The sequence below is a fragment of the Palaemon carinicauda genome, chromosome 7 (assembly GCF_036898095.1).
Source record: "Palaemon carinicauda isolate YSFRI2023 chromosome 7, ASM3689809v2, whole genome shotgun sequence".
Lineage (NCBI taxonomy): Eukaryota > Metazoa > Arthropoda > Malacostraca > Decapoda > Palaemonidae > Palaemon > Palaemon carinicauda.
Genome location: NC_090731.1, coordinates 138,806,945 through 138,824,444, shown reverse-complemented (window position 1 = coordinate 138,824,444; position 17,500 = coordinate 138,806,945). Strand labels below are relative to the sequence as shown.

At 35.6% G+C, this 17,500-nt stretch overlaps 2 protein-coding genes across 2 annotated transcripts in view; both read right to left on the bottom strand.

The window, feature by feature from the left end:
• Positions 1-17,500, bottom strand: part of LOC137644034 (uncharacterized protein DDB_G0284459-like) — a 50,993-nt gene that overhangs the window by 21,361 nt on the left and 12,132 nt on the right. The gene's annotated exons all lie outside the window — the stretch shown is intronic.
• Positions 9,307-13,660, bottom strand: LOC137644570 (uncharacterized). Its single transcript, XM_068377530.1, has 4 exons — positions 11,625-13,660; positions 10,288-11,420; positions 9,835-10,089; positions 9,307-9,788 (listed from the first exon to the last, which is right to left on the bottom strand). The coding sequence occupies exons 1-4, from the start codon at positions 13,658-13,660 to the stop codon at positions 9,307-9,309; spliced, it is 3,906 nt and encodes a 1,301-aa protein (XP_068233631.1).

Genomic DNA, 17,500 nt, shown 5'->3' with positions numbered 1-17,500 from the left:
GATTTGTTTTATTGAATATATTCTATCATTGTAGCAAAAAGTGGTGAAAATAGTTACGTGGAAAGTGGCAAAATTAACACATACACACTCGATTTATAGGGTACAAAATACAATATGTGGACGTTTTTAAAGCTTCCTTTACATTATAGAGTATTTTGTGTTTAATTAAATCTGAAATGTCCGTCTAGTGAACATTTTCTGCATATGCTAAGAAAAAATTATGCAAGTCTTTTTCTTACATCCACAAGTAGTTATTAAAGTTATTTGTCGTAAAAGACCAATTGAAAGCTTTATGTCCAATCTCAGAAGCTGATTTCATAAACTGGATGATGAATGAAACACAATGCGTTGGCTGAATTGATCGTTGTTGTTGTTTTTTTTTTTTTTTTGGGGGGGGAAGTACAAAACCCTTTTATTTTTATAATAATAATAACAATAATAATAATAATAATGAGAGAGAGAGAGAGAGAGAGAGAGAGAGAGAGAGAGAGAGAGAGAGAGAGAGAGAGAGAGAGAGAGAGAGAGAGATGTACGAGTATTTGAGTATGTGTGTTTAGAGTGTGCATTAGCGTGAACGTATGTATATTTTTAAGCATAAGCATTCATGCCTTTTGACGGCAGTGGCTCCAAAAAGGGTACATACTTCTGATTTCTTTTCTAGTTTTTTAGGGTTGAGGTTACTAGGGTAACACCCTTTTTATTGGCCCCAGCAGTTGCTGGTACCTATTTAGAGGTTGGAAAACTGATGGGAGACACCTCGGAAACTAACAGCGAAGTGAGGCAGATTTGATACACTCACCCATGTGCCTTTTGCAAGCATATCAGTATAATCATAGATACAGAGATACTTCCTCAGAGCATTTTTAAGGAATAAAAAACTAAGAGAAGTTGAAATGTAACAATAAACCCTGAATCAAAATCATTCTCGGAGTATATTGTTTAATCATATTGCTACGAAGAACTTCATCTCAATTTGCTTGCAAATCGACATGCAAACACAATTTTAATGTAAAGTACATCCGTCACGATCATATTCAAACAGTTAACAGAGAGAGAGAGAGAGAGAGAGAGAGAGAGAGAGAGAGAGAGAGAGAGAGAGAGAGAGAGAGAGAGAGAGAAACCCCAGCTACGAAAATAGAAACTTCGATGAAGGCAGGTTAGCTGATTACGTTTGAAACGATGGAAAGTACAGTCCAATCACTTTCTAACTAACTCACCCAATCAATCAATCAATAGCTAAACTTTCTACTTATACTCTTCAATGTAACTGTCCCCATCTAATTCAGTCATTTACTTATGGGAGAGGATGAAAAAATGAGTTTAAACCGCTTTAGGAGATAGTAGACTTTCAAAATGAAAGTAAGTGTCTAGGCATTTTGAATGTGCCTGGCATCAGTGATACCTCAACACAAAGATTGGAAGTAATATGCATATACATTATATGAAGTATATATATATATATATATATATATATATATATGTATATATATATATATATGTATGTATGTATATATATATATATATATATATATATATATATATATATATATATATATATATACATATACAAATAAGCCATATATATTTTAGATATATTAATGTCTGGATTCTCTTAACGACCTCGGGATCAGAGCCCCAGGCGAAATCACACAAAGACAAGAGCTTGGCTCCGGCCGGGAATCGAACCCTGGTCGACAAGCTTATATAGACAGTGACTAACCCATTTGGCCAAATGGGTTAGTCACTGTCTATATAAGCTTGCCGACCAGGGTTCGATTCCCGGCCGGAGCCAAGCTCTTGTCTTTGTGTGATTTCGCCTGGGGCTCTGATCCCGAGGTCGTTAAGAGAATCCAGACATTAATATATCTAAAATATATATGGCTTATTTGTATATGAAAAACACGTAAAAATGTGCAAAATTTATCATTATATATATATATATATATATATATATATATATATATATATATATATATATATATATATATATATATATATATATATACATGCGTGTGTGTGTGTGTATATGTATGTACTCTAACCGTGATCGGTCATTAACATATTTCTTCAAAAAAGGCCCATGAAAGAAACAAAGGAAAAGAAATAAATCACTGTATTTCGACCAATACACATTACCCTTCTTCACCTTTTTAATGTGCATCGTGAAGAGTCCCAATGCGTATTGTTCGAAGCATAGTAATGTATTTCTATTTCCTTTATTTCTTTTATGTGTTTTTTCGTTGGTGAAACAGACCGACACACGCATATATATATATATGTATATATATATATATATATATATATATATATATATATATATATATATATCTATATATATATATATCTATCTATCTATCTATCTATATATATATATATATATATATATATATATATATATATATATATATATGTATGTATATGTATATGATCCCCCTCCGGTTTAAGCCCTTCATTCTGTTGAGGGTACTTGTATGCAGATGGGATCTTCCCTGTTTTGGTATTGACATTTAACTTCAAACGAAACTTCCATTATTTAACAAGCAAACACACACATATACATATATATATATATATATATATATATATATATATATATATATATATATATATATATATGTATATATATAGATTTATATATATATATATATATTATATATATATATATATATATATATATATATATATATATATATATATATATATATATATATATATATATATATGGCTGAACGTCCGCATGAAGCAATCGCTATAAAAAGTTTTTTTTTCTATTGTTTACAGCAGAAATTCTGTAAGAAAATATGCGCCACAGAAAAGCAAGAATTATGATTGCAACAAAACTAAAACACATTAAAAATGAATGAAAGTAAACAATGTAATATGGTAGTTGTATGCATAATTGATGCTGTAGATAAATCATAAATATTAACCATAGGAACCGCAGGCATTAATTAATCATTGTAACTTCTCTTGAAGTTCCGTTACATTGCCACGAATAATATCCAAATGCCAGACATCTGGTCTAGATTGTGCGAGACCTTAGTATCTCAATAAAACATGGAGGCCAATGGTCTATGGTAAAGGCTATGACGTATGTGTGCTATTGATATGAATTTTTTGTATTTTGACAAACCAGGAAATCATCCTTAAGATGATCTAACGTATCATCAGCACAACTATAAAAGAAACAGGTAACAGAACAACATTTCAAGAACTTTGATAAAAAAATATAAACATCTTGCAGCATGAATATCATTATTTTTTATATGATATAAACATTAACAAACATTAATAGGATGTTTTTATTATTAGATTAAATCTATTATTTAAAGATTCCATCAATGCGCCATCAAATAACCATAACCAAACTCTAGGTAAATTTATATCTAGAAATGGTAAATTACTGTCAACATGAATGATGGCGTGAGGGCATCTTCTCAATGAAATTATTGTCTATTATTTACTCGCACTGCAATTTTATCACTATTTATCAGTCCATTCGAGGTCTTTATAAAGAACAAATAGCTCATGATTTTGCCTCAAGAGAATTTATTGAATACAAACTTGAAGTGTCATGGTATTTTTATTTGTCAGGGCTAACAATCATTTGATTTATGAAGATTGTCCTGTTGAACGTCAAGCATGATGAGTTTGCACTTATATCAAACAACTTTTTTATATAATTATTCGACCACTCAAAAAATATGAAGGATGCGTTCAACAAAGACATTGTTCACTAAAGTCACAAAAAAATAAATAAAAACTTTGAAGGACATGTTTCTCTACGCTTGCATAATAGGACTGCGAAGGATATCAAGTAAACGTCCTTTATTTTTCCAAGGTATAAAATTTGCGTAGATCCTTATTTTTTACATGTTAGCCAGGTCTAAGTTTTAATATTGCAAATATCAATATTTAGTTTTGTCTTTGAAGTAAATTACCGAACCAAGAACACTTTCCAAATACATATAAATTGTGTGAGTGTGGTTGCCTGTTCATAGATTGGCAGTCCTGCACTGATAAGCACTATCTAAAGAGTTTTCGGTTTCAGCTATTTAAGAATTATATATATATATATATATATATATATATATGTGTGTGTGTGTGTGTGTGTGTGTGTAAACGTACGTGTATACAGACAACAATATTGGGTTTTGAAAACTTAATAGAAAGATTCAGAGCGCTTAATATTTACCACAGAAAGATATTACCTCCCAAATAAGTTTGATACACCCCGCCTCTGGCTATGTTCGTCCTACCTCAATGATTTTGTTTACTTGATAAATATACGAGAATTTCTGTACGCCTGCTCAATCTGTTTCTTTTTCTCGTATCGAATTTCTCATTCTTTTGGTACAAAGTGCAAGGAAACATACAAAGTTTGTTCATGTGTAAATGTATGTATGTATATACGCAGGTAAAATAAGAAAAATTCTTCATAGGTTTGATATACTAAGGTCTATTTGCGATTATGGGAAGGTTGGTTATTTTTTCGATTCATAAAAGACATATCTATCTATCTATCTATCTATGTATGTATGTATGTATCTATCTATCTATCTATCTATGTATATATATATATATATATATATATATATATATATATATATATATATATATATATATATCATAAATAAGTAAATACGTGTGTTTGTACCCTCTCTGATTGGGTATACCTTTACGTAGTGAAAGGGTTTCTGTATCGCCATGATGAGCAAAACTGTACGAGACATGACCACCCATCAGACTAAAGTCTCCTACCATCACCAATCCGCAGTAACCTGCGTGGTGATGAAAATGGTCAAACCCCAGATATGACTAATGACATCTCTGAGGCCTTTGCCCTTCATTGGACTAGAAACAACTGTGTGTGTGTGTATATATATATATATATATATATATATATATATATATATATATATATATATATATATATATATATGTGTGTGTGTGTGTGTGTGTTTGTGCGTTTGTATGTTAATGATATATCGTTTTTGTTGCAATATCAACATAAAATATGAGTAAAATAGAGAATGGCACATTTATGACTTTCGTGATTATCGGCCCTTGAAGTGAACGCAAGAAGGTATACCATTATTAATCTTCTCATCTAACCTAAAGCTGCTATCTGTCATTGATATTGCAGTAGTTTTTACTTTTACTTTAGGATCTTTTCAACTACTTTCGAAATTTTCTTGCGGTAATGAATTTTGCTAGTTGAAACACATTGTGAATCATATTCACAAAGAATGTTGATCTCTCAATAGATATACAAAAACAACAACAACAACAACAACAAATGCAGCCGTTTGTAGTCCACCGGAGGACGGGCCTCAAGACAAGTTTGGATTTTGCCCGTTTTCATCACCACGCTGGCCACTGCGTATTGGTGATGGTGGGACACTTTAGAATCATCGCTCACAACAAACCAACCTAGTATTGGTTACCCTGACTGGCACAGCTTTGCTGATCATAGCTATACACAAACGCTTTTACCACGTTAAGGTGTATATGTATACATGCACGTATACAGAATACATAATATAATGTATACTATATGCATACATGCAGACGCACACATGTGTATGTATATGTACTGTGTATACCTCTAGATGTATAAACCACTAACGAAAAGTTAGACATATGAAAAAAAGTCCTTCCAGGAAGCTACACATCCCCTTGTTGTAAAAATTATACTTAACCTTGGACGAATTTATTACTGCTAACTGGCTATGACGCATTAGCTCTCCCATATGGATATCTAAATATACAGTTTCTGGCTCCATTAGTTCACAGTGGTCCTTTGATATCCGGTGCACAAAAAAGACCCTTAATTTTAGTGCATGACGCTTCCTTCGACCACATTAAGATTATAGAAATTAAAAGTTTCTTGGATTCCCATCTGCGTAAGATTGGTCGGGTGGTGATGACGTAAAACATGAGATAATTTTGAGACATCATAAGGAACTTTAAGGCTTGATTTAAACCTTGCAAATCATTAGATTTTAGAATTATTGTAACACATTTACCGAGAGAGAGAGAGAGAGAGAGAGAGAGAGAGAGAGAGAGAGAGAGAGAGAGAGAGAGAGAGAGAGAGAGAGAGAGAGTGGTGTTTTAAACCAGTGTGAATGAAATGTGTTTTTCATCGTCAGGTAAGTAACCTCAGATTCAACTTACCGAGAATGGGATCCGTCCAGGTAGCCAAACTACTTTTTATAGCAATCGAAACTTAACCTCAATCTCTCAGTAACGCTTATGTTGTCTCAACACTACTTCCTTTATGGAGATTTCTCTCTAACAAGATGACGCGCCACAGTACTGTATCTCTTTTATGCTTAATATAGTGAATGAGAATTAGGTATAACATAGTCTGTCTCTCGCTTTCTCTCGCTATTTACATGCATACATATATTCATGCATACATATATACATAACAAATTTCAACATTAGACTATTTCACGGAACATATGGTGGTTCTAGTGTAAACCACCACAACGAGCAATGACACATTCATCCTTTACTGTTGAATCATGGTTGAAAATTTACGCTCTTGTAATTCTTGAATATTAAGTTTCATATCCAATTCGTCTTTCACAGTGGCTGTCTTACCTTTCTTAGGGCTTCCTCTCCTCTTAAATCCTAGCACTTTTAAATTACTCCCTCCTTCCACTAATCTACTGTCAATCATTCATTCCACTTGACTGAACTACTTCAAAGTACTTGCATCTATCCTGTCACCTATGCTAACCATTTCACCCAGTATTGGTGTATTAGTGCTTTCTTGGTCCATCAATTCTTCTTACACCACAAACTGCGCAAACAGTTCATTTCAAGAACGTCAACCTCTTTATGCTTCCAAAGGCAATTCAAGTCTCTCGTCAATCTTCAGCACACGCTCTGCTACCTTCCTTGCTTTGCCAGATATATGACTCACGTTTTCTCTCATCATTCCTATTACCTATGGCCAGATGCTCACACACACACACACACACATATATATATATATATTTATATATATATATATATATATTATATATAGAATATATATATATATATATATATATATATATTACACACGCATATATATTATATATAAATATGTATATATATATATATATATATATATATATATATATATATATATGTGTATATATATTATATATATATATATATATTATATACATATATATATATATATATATATATATATATATATATATATATATATATATATATATATTACACACGCATATATATTATATATAAATATGTATATATATATATATATATATATATATATATTTGTAAAATACAGGTATATATAATATATACAGTATCTGTCTGTGTCCATATGTCTATCTGTTGGTGTGCGAGTGGCGTGTGTGTATAGTGTAGTTTTGTGATCCCGTTGTTTTTCAATTAGCCAATTTAAACGTTAGATCTGATTATTAATTGGATGTGTATCCCCTCCCCCCCAAAAAAAAAAATAAAAAATTATTTCTTTAGGTTCGTAAGAAACCTCCAATCTATTAATACTCGCTTAAAACCGGAAACGTAATACCTTTTTAATCTTTATGCAAACTTCTTGAAACAATTAGGCGTGAATTTCAGATACGAAACAGACTCGCAATAACTTGCACAAGGCTAAAGTCTAAAGTGTTGTAGTAAGTATTCAGAACTTTTAAACACTGGTGGTTGCAATACATTGCTAGATATAACAGGAATTCCATTATCCACAATAACCTATATCTTTACGATTTACATTATATTTCGGAGCATTACCTTCGATATAAATTTTCAGTTATTTTCCTTCTCCTAAAATACGATAACGATCAAAGGCTTTTACTAGAAGTGCTCTTTACTGTAGCTAATGGGCTGGTGAAAGATAAACTTCGTCAATACCTTCAAAAGTAATTGTTTTCCTTACGCTTTTGTTTGGGAAAGGAAACTGGGTTCAACATTTCCACAAGTAACTTACTTAAGTGTGTCTTCTTTTTCTTATTCTTCTTTTCAGCTTTAATCTATTTCTATATTGGATCGCATGAAAACAAAATCAAGACATTGCTATAGTCCCTGTAATTTTGAAAGCGTTATTTCGTAGCGGGAATTTCATTCAGCACTTGTACACGTGTGTGTCTTCCTCATGCTGCGGTTAAGGTATTATCTTTCCTGTTACCATCCGTCGGTTCAACGCTACTTGGTTTACGACAGGTGGGAAAACAATAGACAATGACAGTTCCGTTATGGGGAGGAGCATCGTAACACCGGATATTCTTCCGTCAAAATATATTGTTTTCTGTGACAACCCAATGTCATAAGATGTTTGGACTAATAAACGGTGAAGATTTTATTTGTAACGCCATTAAAATAGTTTTTTTTTTTTTCGTTACTTCTCAAATATAGTTTATTTATTTCCTTATTTTCTTTTGTAAGGATGCCAGAAAACTCCAAATCAATCAATCAATTAATCCTTATTTCCTTTACTCACTGGGCTATTTTCTCTGTTAGAGCCCTAGTGCTTGTAGCATCCTACTTTTCAGACAATGGTTGTAGCTTAGCTATTAATAGTAAAAAAAAGATATGTATGCACACACACATACACACACACACACATATATATATATATATATATATATATATATATATATATATATATATATATATATATATATATATATATATATATATATATATACTTATTTATGTTAGTATATGTGTATGATATGCTGTATTTACAGTATCGTATGTATGTATGTATGTATGTATGTATGTATGTATGTATATTTATAGACTGTATATATATATATATATATATATATATATATATATATATATATATATATATATATATATATATATATATATATATATATATATATATATATAGACATGTATGTATATATATATATATATATATATATATATATATATATATATATATATATATATAATTGCGAGTGTATGCGTGCGGGTATGTGTGTGTGCATGCTGTTGTATTTCTGTTTCATGGCAGGGCAAGAGAGAACACAGATTTCGTTATTTCATATATTATGTAAACTTAACTGTATGGCAGCTTAACAGAAACTAAATATACATTGTAGATTTCAGTAATAGGTAAACAGTAATAACAGTAATAATTACAGTACTCAACAGTTTGAGTAAAAGGTACAATTATAATAAATACATTGTTACGCATAAATACAGTACGTAGTTATACAACCAATTACACCAAAGTGTAGTTAGCAATCTCACACCTCCCCCCAAGATGGCAGGTGCAATACAAGGATACCTGGCATCTTAAGGTCCTTATTTAGTATATGATTTCGAGTCCCATCTTATTTCTAAACGCTCTGGTGCCCGTGTCTGACGTCCACTACGTCGTACGGGTAAGGCAACTGATAACTGAGTATCAGGCTTAGGTGATGTTGCAGGTGATCTACGATCTCCATATCCTGAAGCTTCGCCACCCAACACTGAGATAGGTGGAGAAATAATGTCTCCTGGCAAGAAAGGGTGATGAGGTCGTAGGAACCTCCGATTTCTCCAATAGATGCGCCCACTCCCAGTCTTCACGAGGTAATCCCTCCTCGTGCCAATTCCGACCACAACTCCTGGTTTATCCCATCGCTTTGTCTTAGGGTCTTGTAGATCCACGTACATACCAAGGTTCAGCTTAGAGAGTGGTCTAGCAGTGGCATCATACCGTTCCTTTGCCTGCTGCCGAAGGTACTTAGCCTGTATATCACATTCGTCAGCTGTACGTTGCCATTCCTTTATGAGCCGGAATCCTGGAACGCAAAGGATGTCCAAACAAGATTTGCGCTGGAGATCTACCGTCCGCCCGTGGAGTATTCCTGAGCTCAAGAAGCCCTCTTGCGAACTCATCCTCATCCAGCTTGCCATTTCCTGTGGTCGTCAAAATCAACTTCTTGATAATCTTCACGGTAGCTTCGGCATGACCATTTGCTTTTGGATTATAGGGCGATGTCACGCGGTGTTCCACCCCCCATCGAGCAAGGAAACGCCGCAATGTTGATGAAGCGAACTGCGGTCCTCCATCCGTTTTCAGTACTACAGGCACACCAGTGTCTGAAAAAATTGGCCTCAACAAACTAATTAGTTGAGCTGCAGAAGCTGATCCATTGCACGAAGATACATACGGCCAACCTGACAGGCGATCAACGTACACAAGAAATGTCTTGCCAGAGCTATGAAAATAATCAGCAGACACGGACTCAAATACTCTGCTTGGCAAGTCTTCCTGCATCAAAGGCTAATTCCGCTGACTTGGTAACAGCTCTCGGCAGCGAGAACAAGACGTCACTATGTTCTCAATGTCCCTGTCAATCCCTGGCCAGTATATAGTCTGGCGTGCTCGACGCTTGGTGCGGTCTACTCCTTGGTGAGCATCATGTAGACACCGCAAAGTTTCGCTACGCAGGCTGCGAGGTATGATAAGTCTAGGTCCATAAACTAACAAACCATCATCCACGGCCAGCATGTCCCGAATTCCCCAGTATGCTCGCAACTCTTCTGGTAAGCTATGCTTATGATCTGGAAATCCTTTCATTATTACATCTCTTAATGATAGATATTCACCATCATGTGCAGAAGCATCACGAATCTTATCCAGCGTCTGGTCCCGTAGAGGTGCTAACCTTATGCCCTCCTCACAAGTAGCTAATAAAGACAATACAACAGCAGCATGCAATGGATCTGCATCATCCAGCACATCATTGTCCTCAACAAGGCTCTGAACTGGCGAACGAGAGAGTGCATCCGGCATGCTGTGACATTTCCCACTTTGCCACCGTGCAGCAAAAGTAAATCTGCAGAGTTTCATTCTCATACGCTGCAGTCGAGGATTTTCTATTTCTCCAAGAAGTTTTGAATTGAGAATAGGAACAAGTGGTCGATGGTCTACTACCAGGTCAAAATAAGGCAAACCAGCCAAGTAAACGCTGCATTTCCTCACTGCCCAAAGTACAGCAGCCATCTCAATCTCAATTACGGCATACCTAGTTTCCGCATCCGTTAAAAACCTGGATCCACACTGGATGAGCTTCCAAGTCTCTCCATGCTGTTGCAGCAAAACAAACCCCATACCATGCAACTTGGATGCGTCAGTTTGAAGCATAGTAGGTAAAGATGCATCAAAATGAGCCAAAACAGGAGGAGCTATGAGTGCTTCTTTAGTTTTCTTGAAGGCCACGTCATGCTGAGGGGTCCAGCACCACTCATTCCGAGGTTTAAGCAGGTCCCTGAGTGGCTGTACAGCTGCTGCAATCGCAGAAGAAAAGCTCCCAAGCTGATTGGTTAAACCCATGAATGACCTGAGATCAGTGATATTTTGTGGCTTTGGAAATTCAGCTATGGCTCTCACCTTCCGAGAATCCACACTATAACCTTCATGATTTATACTGTAACCACAAAATTCAATATTAGGTTGAGCAAAGAAAATTTTGTCTGGATTTAAGGTCACTCCAAATTTGTCACATTTTTGCACAAGTGTGATCACATGGGCTAAGTGGTCACGGTAACTAGAATCATACACCAAAATATCATCAACAATTTTGACAGTACGTGGAATATCTCCCAAAGCTTGATCTCCTCGACGATTGTACTCATCGCCAGATGATACAAGCCCCATTACAGCTCGTTTGAATTTGTAACGTCCCCAAGGTGTGATGAAGCAAGTAAGATCCTGATCTTCTTCAGCAATCTTTATTTGGAAGTATCCCATCTTCGCATCCAAAGTAGTGAACCACCTGGCTCCAGCATCCATTGACGATATAGCATCATGCGGGGATCGAACTGGATATGTAGGTCTGCGCACATAGCGGTTAAGTCTTGTAAGGTCCACACACAACCGCACACCACCCATCTTCTTTGCAATAGGAACCATCGGATGACACCATTCGGTGGGGTAATCAACCTCACCAATGATATCCTTAGCAAGCAAGTCATCTAGCTGAGCTTTAATATCCGATCTCCAACAATACGGAATGGTGCGTGGTGCGGTCACTGCAAAAGGATGTGCATCTGCCGACAGCTGAATCCTCATAGGACCTCCCTGCATTTCCCTTAGAGTAGCTGAAGCATCAAATACATGAGGATAAGCAGAAATGATGGAAGCTGCATGTTCTGCACGCTCTGCTTCTGTAGGGTCTCTGTTGTGTGGCCATCTTGGCAATGCCATTGGTACAGACATCAAATTGCAGGTACTTGCAGACTGCACAACATCCTGTGTATTAGAAATCACTTGCGGCTCCAAAACCTTCCTGGTTCTCGATGCTATATGCGGTTTCGACACTGAACATGTAACATGCTGTATTTGCGCTGGAAAGTTTTCTGGTAATATTCCCAGCGCTATACAATCAAACCAGCTCAGAAGTGCACCTTTCACTTCCTTGACGACTGATACAACTGTTGTCGTACTACGATTCCCCAAAGTTAAAAAAGCCTCAAAAGTACCCATGTTAGTGAGAGGTTGACGACCTGCTGCAATGAGACCACCCATAACAATAGGCTCCAGTGAAGTCTCATGAATTCCAAGAGATTTAGCGTTCCCAAGTCCCATCACAGTTGTCTCCGCTCCAGAGTCAGGTGTCCACATAACCGAACTTGATCCTTTGGGGTGAGTGGTACTGATGCAAATCTGAGGGGTTGGACGTGATGACGCACAGTTGCTGTAAACATCTCCAATGACACGATATAGATTTTGCTTTGAAGGCTTGAACGTGCTTTTATTATTCGTTTTCTCCTTTTGAGAAGACAGTGGCTGTCCCTTTGACCTGCACACCACTGCAAAGTGGCCTTTCTTACCACATTGTTTGCAGTCCCTGTTTAGAGCCTTGCATGCCATCTTATCAAGATGGCGCTCGCCTCCGCACCTAAAGCATTGCTCCTTTAAATGGGCTGCCTTCTGACCTTGCTTGTATTGGGACACTCTTGAAACATTATACTTTTCACTGCCCCGAATAACAGCACGACTGGCATTTGCATTTTCCGATGCTCTGCAAATATCAATAGCCATCTGCAAAGTGAGCTTCTTTTCTTCTAACATACGTTTCAAAGCCTCTTCATCTCTGGTTCCAACGACGATCCTGTCTCGTAGTCTGCTGTCCATGCAGGTTTCACAAAAATCACAGAAAGAAGCAATCTCTTTAATGCCGCACAAAAAATCATCGAAGGTCTCGTGCAACTCCTGGACTCTTGTATGAAAGTCGCGTCGGTCCACGATGACATTCCTTTGGTTGCGCAAGTGCAACTCCATGGCATCCAATATAGTCTTCAAGTCTGCTCCATCACCCAGTGAGAGACCATATCTCAGAGTGCGAGTCCAATCATCGTCTAACACGGAAATCAATGCTGATCGCTGCTCAGCAAGAGAGAGAGATGACATTCTTGTCAACACTGCATGTCCCTCATACTTATGACGCCACGAACCAAACTCTTTAAGAGATATAGAAGACGACAAGTGTGGTGCAGGAACTGCCCTTGCCTGAGACTGATTCCTATGATGTCCCGAGGTATCAGCAAAACCCTCTAGAATTGCGGTTAAACGTTCTTCCCTTTTCGTAGCTGCTTCTTGTGCATGATGAGCCATCTCTGCTTGCTTTGCCACAAGTGCTGCCAGTTGCTCGATTTGCTTCTCCATCGTGTACGGGTACTAAAGATTTAACACTGTACTTCTTGAACGACAGTAGACAGCATAAACAAACTCACTGCGCCATGTTGTATTTCTGTTTCATGGCAGGGCAAGAGAGAACACAGATTTCGTTATTTCATATATTATGTAAACTTAACTGTATGGCAGCTTAACAGAAACTAAATATACATTGTAGATTTCAGTAATAGGTAAACAGTAATAACAGTAATAATTACAGTACTCAACAGTTTGAGTAAAAGGTACAATTATAATAAATACATTGTTACGCATAAATACAGTACGTAGTTATACAACCAATTACACCAAAGTGTAGTTAGCAATCTCACACATGCCTGCGCGCCCAGATAGAAGACTGGATCAGTACATTGATCCCTGCATGGTATCAAGAAGACAGCTTTGAGTCAGCAGTCTCATTTCTAGAGATTTATAGAGATTCCTGCACCATATTGTTTTGTCGCCACCGATTTTGAGGGAAAAAGCAGAGTGAAATATGCGTTACATATTTGATCATAAATGCAAATGTACAAACATTTATAAAAAGGAGAATGGGGTCGAGTTAATATATGTGTATCATCATATGGAATATGAGATATTCGACATTTAACATTTTTAACTAAAAATGATGAGATGAAGATAATTATATGAGAGATTCCCATTTAAAAAAAAAGAGATAAATAAATAAGTAAATAAATAAATTAACAAAGTAAAAACTTTTTTTTTTCTTTTACAAAATTTTCATTACTTAATTTGATAAAGTTGCGAGCCTCACATTCTTGTTTGTCCCTTGCTTCTTCGCAGGGAAGAAATGTTGCAAAAATCTACTTCTGATATTAAAAGATTGAAGGTCTGTCTGTCTGTCTTATTACATTCCTAGATTATTTATTTCTATTCTGAAACCTAAGTCTTTATATTTTTAAAGTATTTTCTTATTATTTCAAAGAATTTACAATCTAGTTGATTTGATTAGACTATAAAAGTATGTTTGATAGGTTTAATTAAGTATAAAGACTACTACTCCAGTATTGTTCTTTCACGTAAGTTAGAACAATTTATTTGTCTCTATTTTGAAGTTTATTAGTTTTCCTTTTTCTTTGAATCCATTAGTAAGATTTAGGGAAGTTTTCTTTACCTCTTAGTTGAAAAACGCACTCACAAAAGGTTTGCTTCAATGTGCTACTGTCTGGTGAATTACTCTTGATTATAATTATTTATATTTTTTTTAGTATTATTTGACATCTAAGATCCTAGAGTAAAGGATCTATCTTGTTGCTTAACGTTCACAAGTTCACAGAATTCTTCAAACGTTTGGTATCTCTAGATTAGTTTCATGATTTGTAAATTAACTTTTCAGAAAGAATTACTCCTTGTTAGAATGTGTATATATTCAAATGGCATAAAGCCGAATGTTGTTTACATACTAAGAATGCCTTCTGTAAAAAGGAGATTACTATAGTCAGTAAAGTATAGTAAATTTATCAAAAACAATCATCTAATGTGAATAAATAAATAAGTAAACAGAAGTATGAATAGAGATTAGTTTGAAATTAGATAATGAATATGGTAAAAAGGCATGCCGCTTCATACAGTATTTTCCATTAATAAGGACGCTTTGCAATGGATCTCTGAAGATGAAGAATTCAATGTCGCAAGACCACATACAGCATAAAAATAAACAGAATATATCCTACTACAACTGTCAAGTCTTCGAGTTCAGCGGTGAATAATGCCTTAAGAGATATAAGTTGTAAATATACATTGATATTATTTCTGTCAAAAAGAATGAAAACCATATGGAGAAATCTACTAGAATAAAAGGTAATGATTGTAGTTACAAAAAAAAATAAGGAAAAAATGGACGAGCCATAAGAGAAGCGAGGGACATGGTGTACTGTGGCTAGTTGTGATGCACATGAGGTTGCTGGCGGAGCTCCAAAAATTTGCTTCGTGATGACTTGCAGATGCCAGGCAGGTGACCTTCCCTCTGCCCCTGTTCCGGGAACCCTAATTCTACCCATGCCGACCTCCACCTCAAGCTTACCTTCTCACAACAAGCATCATCCAACTCCCACCCCCTCCTTAACATGCCTAGCCACTATCACATTGCTCAACCCTACTCTCTCTACACCCCCCCCCCCCCATGTACAGTAGATCTAACCATCTCCCATCCAGCTTCCCTCTCAGACATCCCAACCAACGAGTTTTAACCTCATCCCTCGCCTTACATTCCCGTCCACCTGCACCTTCTTCGCGCTAGCAACAGCCCCAAAATGCGTATAATGGGGCGTGGCACATCTGTGCGATATTGCACAGTAAAGGCAATGAGCCTATTATCCTAATGACTACTCTAGCTGTTTCTGACGAGAAGATTGTGTTTGATATTCATGATCTTCACTCATAAGAACCTTACTTGTTCTTAAATTCGATGAGATGGATATTATAAGAAAAATCCCAAATAAGTTACTTGCACGTCAGTGAATATGCATTGACACATGGCAGTGCATCTTGTTCACAGTTGAGTTGTTAAATTATCTAGCTCAGACACATGGACATGACAAGACTTCAAATTTTAAAAGCAGCTACACAAAATTTTATGATAAAGATAGAGAGGCAAAGATTAGCAAACAAGCCACTGCCCGATGGCTGATTACGTTTTCATTGAACTTAGCCCATTTATATTCCTTGCACATTGTGAAGTAGAGCCAAATATAAGAAACATGAACGACTTTCTAGACAAAGATACAAGCATTCGTTTATGAATATGGAATATACCTGACACATTTAGCACATCGGTATAAATACAACGCCCACACACAATGAACCTTTGACTTCACAATTATCAAATATTTCTGGTATTTGTTCTACTTGAAACCTTGAGATTCCAAATTAAGACCATTGTTGTCGTTGAAGATTGCGTGGACCTTGCGGCCAAGCACGGGCTCTTATAATCATGCAGTCTGTAGTATAAATTAAGAACCGAATGAAGGGCCCCCACCGGGCCAAGCCATGGTGCTATCTTGGGTTTGGAAAGATGAGTTCACTGTTATGCTACCACGATGTTATGAAAATAACATGAAAGGCAAGTTACTATGGTAATGTCGGATGCTTTATCTTTCCACCACTATCCGTCTAGCCTATGGCATTGTGTCCTTTTTTATTATGGAGAATTTCCATAGAATAATACATTCACAAATAATAGTAAATAGTAAATCAAAAGGGATAAATATATATGTATATATATGTGTGTGTATATATATGTATATATATATTTATATATATATATATATATGTATATATATAATGTATATATATTTATATCTGTATATGTATGTATATATATATATATATATATATATATATATATATATATATATATATATATATATATATATATATATGTGTGTGTGTGTGTGTGTGTGTGTGTGTGTGTGTATGTGTGTGTACTTTCAGCAATAATCTATTGACACTTAATACGAACGCATTCAAATAAAAAACAAGACAGCTGTTACTGATAGGATCTTTTTTTTCAACTTTTAAATAGAGTGGGAACTGTCTCGTAAAAAGGTAGCTTTTAATTGGCAAGTAATCTGTTGGTTGCTTATGAGTACAGCCTCCATTAAGATTAAGTTATGGAGTGTTTGTATGGGGAATATGTGATGGTGGCATTTAGTCATTTATCTAAAAATATCGATAAAAATTAATCTTAGAGTCTATTAAAAAAGAACATGATTGCCCATTAAAAACTAATTGAGAAATAGTTTTGTAAGTTTACCAATTACTCTAAGGGAGATGTATAAACTACTTGACAGCGATAACCATCGTCTTGTGCGA

What these genes read in the sequence shown, in the direction of transcription:
- LOC137644570 (XM_068377530.1), bottom strand. Translation starts at nt 13,660, where the DNA reads ATGGAGAAGCAAATCGAGCAACTGGCAGCACTTGTGGCAAAGCAAGCA. An exon ending in CTTGTATCATCTGGCGATGA is followed by an intron (nt 11,421 to 11,624) that starts GTACAATCGTCG and finishes TTGTGGTTACAG; the next exon opens with TATAAATCATGAAGGTTATA. An exon ending in GAATACTCCACGGGCGGACG is followed by an intron (nt 9,789 to 9,834) that starts GTAGATCTCCAG and finishes TTTGCGTTCCAG; the next exon opens with GATTCCGGCTCATAAAGGAA.